The 3034-nt window shown below is 49.7% G+C and overlaps 1 protein-coding gene across 1 annotated transcript; it reads right to left on the bottom strand.

Annotated features, from left to right (window-relative positions):
• Window positions 1-208: 208 nt before the first annotated feature.
• On the bottom strand, window positions 209-1558 carry LOC120040351 (G-protein coupled receptor 151-like). Its single transcript, XM_038985539.1, has one exon. The coding sequence runs from the start codon at window positions 1556-1558 to the stop codon at window positions 209-211; it is 1350 nt and encodes a 449-aa protein (XP_038841467.1).
• Window positions 1559-3034: the final 1476 nt, after the last annotated feature.

Raw genomic sequence — 3034 nt, 5'->3', positions numbered from 1 at the left:
TGTATCAGGCATCGTTGAGGCAGTATCCAACAACTCTCAAACAACCTTTTACTTAAAAATCACTGGTTGTGGTGGGTAACACAATTTGTTCACAAAAACCACACAAGATAGACAGATACACAAAGACAAGGACAGATGTAGCTGAGTATTGTGTAGCCTCTTAGAACCAGTCCTGTTTGTCTGTGTGTATATCTTCTCCTCACTTCCTTCACTTCCTCCCCTCGGCTGGTGCGCCCTCCTGGTGCTCCCAGGGTATGGGATCATTCTCCTCTGTCATGGAGCCTGTCTCTCTCTCATGCCAAAACTGCTCCACGTCTAGCAGCACGATCCCATCCCGAGGGCTCTCTCCCTCTGCCTCATCCTCCGCCTCTCCCACTCCGCCCTGCTCCATCTGGGGTTGGGGATCAACTCTCGTCCCCTGGCAAGGGACGGAGCCTAGGCCTCCGTCTCCTCCCCTCGGCTGGCCCGAGGTCTCCGGTCGTGGGCAGGGGGACTGGGGGGCAGTGGGTGCATGGGGGCCAGGTTTGGGGTTGGACAGGGTGTGTTTACGAAGAGTAAGGCGCCTCCACAGACCTCTGTAACCCTCTCTGAACTCCTCTGACAGAGAGAGGACGATGAGGGGGTTCACCAGGGAGAGAAAGAAAGTGAGGAGCAGGGCAGAGAGGGAGAGGAGGAGAGGGGGAGAGAAGACGACAAAGGGTCCTCCCTCTCCCGGTCCCTGTGCCTCTCGCTCCGCGGCGTGCCGCTCCCACACCCAGACCACCCACTGCGGCAGCCACATCGTTGTCATGGCTACCGTCAGACTGAATAGCATCAGAGTGAGCTTCCTGGATCTGATCTGCGTTCGGAGGTTCTGGGTCTTACTACAGCGCCGCTGGCACTGCCCATACACCCGCCAGAAATACAGCAGGGCAAAACTCAAAGGGGCGCAGAACACACTCAGGGGGTACGCCTTGACGTAGACTGACATGAAGTCCTGCGCTTCAGGGGGAACCACCTGCACACACACCAGCCCCCGGGTCTCTCTCTGCAGTGAAGAGAACAGCCAGGTAGGGATGGGAGCGGAGCAGGCAGACAGCCAGAGGAACCACATCACCAATAGGATGGAGCGTAGACTGATGCTGACCTGTTTAGTCGGGTTAGAGACGTAACGGTAACAAGCCTTAGCCATCACCGCTACGGTAAAACTCTTCGCAGCCATGCAGCTCTGCAGGAACCAATCACAGGTCTTGCACACCGTCCAACCAAGCGTCCAACTGGGTTTGGAAAAGGCAGCAGCGCGGAACGGGAGGGCGAATGCCAGTACAAGGCCGTCGGCAAACATCAGGTTGAGGATGAGAGCGTTGATAAGGGATAGTTTCCCACGGTGGGCGTTTGAGATCAGTATGCCCATGGCAGTGAAGGTACTGGCCAGCCCGAGGACACAGATCACCCCGAGGATGACAGGCACGAGGACACACAGGTGCTGGTAGGAACCATGCTCGATGAAGGAAGGATGAAGCCGGTCCACAGTAGAGCTGTTAGCAGCCGTTATGTTCACCCCTGGCAGTTTATCCATCTCAGAAGAAACAGGTGGTGAGAGAAAAGAGAGAACTACTTAGACTTATCTTTTTATATAGAGTAAAGAAATATTTAAAAAGTTTATTGAAAGCCAACTTAACACAAGAAGTCTAGACTGGTGGTAAAGTAAACTGATGAAAAAATAAACTAATGAGAAGACTGACTAGGAAAAAAAGTATTGAGAGAAAAATATTCTAAAAGATTAGTCAACAAACAGGTGAATGGATCAATCTCAATCTAAAACTCAACTCCTGATTGTAGCCTAATCTGTTTATCAAAAACCGATCTGCTCCCAGACAGTCACACTCCTGTCCTGTCTGTCTGTCTCCTGCCGGGTTTATCCGCCCTTATAAAGGTGGCAGTTTGATTGACAGCCCCAGCTAAACTGCGCGAGACTCTCGGGGCCAATTAGAGCGCTGTCCCTGTTCTAACCGTCCCCAACAGGCGCTGCGCTGTACGATGTTTAGTGATGGGCATTCCGGCTCTTTTCAGTTCGTTCGGCTCAGCTCACCAAAAAGAGCCGGCTCTCTTGGATCCCAAACGGCTCTTTAAAAAAAATACGTTTTGTATTTTTTAAAGTCAAACAGTTTGCGATAGTTTGACTATGATTGTTGTTAAAACAATTCTAATTAAATTATTAAATGAAATCATACTCTACCTTAACCACAATGTATTTAAAAATGCATTGGTTTGTTATAAAGTAGAAAGCTATTAAACATGTGCATTTAAAGTATAACTTTTTAAAGTATATTAACAAAGTGCCTATAAATCTAACCATTCAAAACGAATACAATCTGAACAGCATAATAGAATATCACCATATCAAAGAAAAATAATAACAATGTGCAAAACTGCAGCATCCCACTTAAAACATTAAACTGGTCCCTCTTTTCTCTCTCTTCTTTATTGCCATGTAATAACAAGCAGCACACAGCAATGCTGACCATATTTTGCTTTTATGAGAGATTTGCATTCAGAAATGCAAGCTGCCTCACTTTCGAGGGACTGATGCAGTTTCTTCTCTCAGTAATTATTTGTACCGTTTTTGAGAAGACCCTCTCAGAGGGAACGGATGTGGCCACTATGCAGAGTCTGCCTGTCATGACTTTAGTAAGCCGTGGGTAGACGGAAGCCTTGTTCTTCCACCAGCTCAGAGGATCTGCAGATCTTTGGAGGAGGGGCTCCTCCAAATAGGATCGGACCTCCATTATGGGATTCCTGAGGGATTCCTTCGTGCTGCATCCCCAGTTGCTCTCTCGTCAAACAGCATCCAAACAGCAGACGTTTGTGGCACTACTGCTGGTGCTTCTGCTCCATCTGCTCCCTCTTCTTCCTGTTGCCCTGGTGCCTGAGCCAGCTGACTGCTGGGGCTGTCCCTCCCTCTTCTTCCTGTTGCCCTGGTGCCTGAGCCAGCTGACTGCTGGGGCTGTCCCTCCCTCTTCTTCCTTCCTGGTGCCTGAGCCAGCTGACTGCT

The sequence above is a fragment of the Salvelinus namaycush genome, unplaced genomic scaffold (genome assembly GCF_016432855.1).
Source record: "Salvelinus namaycush isolate Seneca unplaced genomic scaffold, SaNama_1.0 Scaffold344, whole genome shotgun sequence".
NCBI classification, from domain to species: domain Eukaryota; kingdom Metazoa; phylum Chordata; class Actinopteri; order Salmoniformes; family Salmonidae; genus Salvelinus; species Salvelinus namaycush.
The sequence above is the reverse complement of the archived record's forward strand: the minus strand, read 5'-3'. Positions and strand labels throughout refer to the sequence as shown.

Bases quoted from the DNA above. Each gene is read 5' to 3' on its own strand.
- LOC120040351 (XM_038985539.1), bottom strand. From the start codon at position 1,558: ATGGATAAACTGCCAGGGGTGAACATAACGGCTGCTAACAGCTCTACT.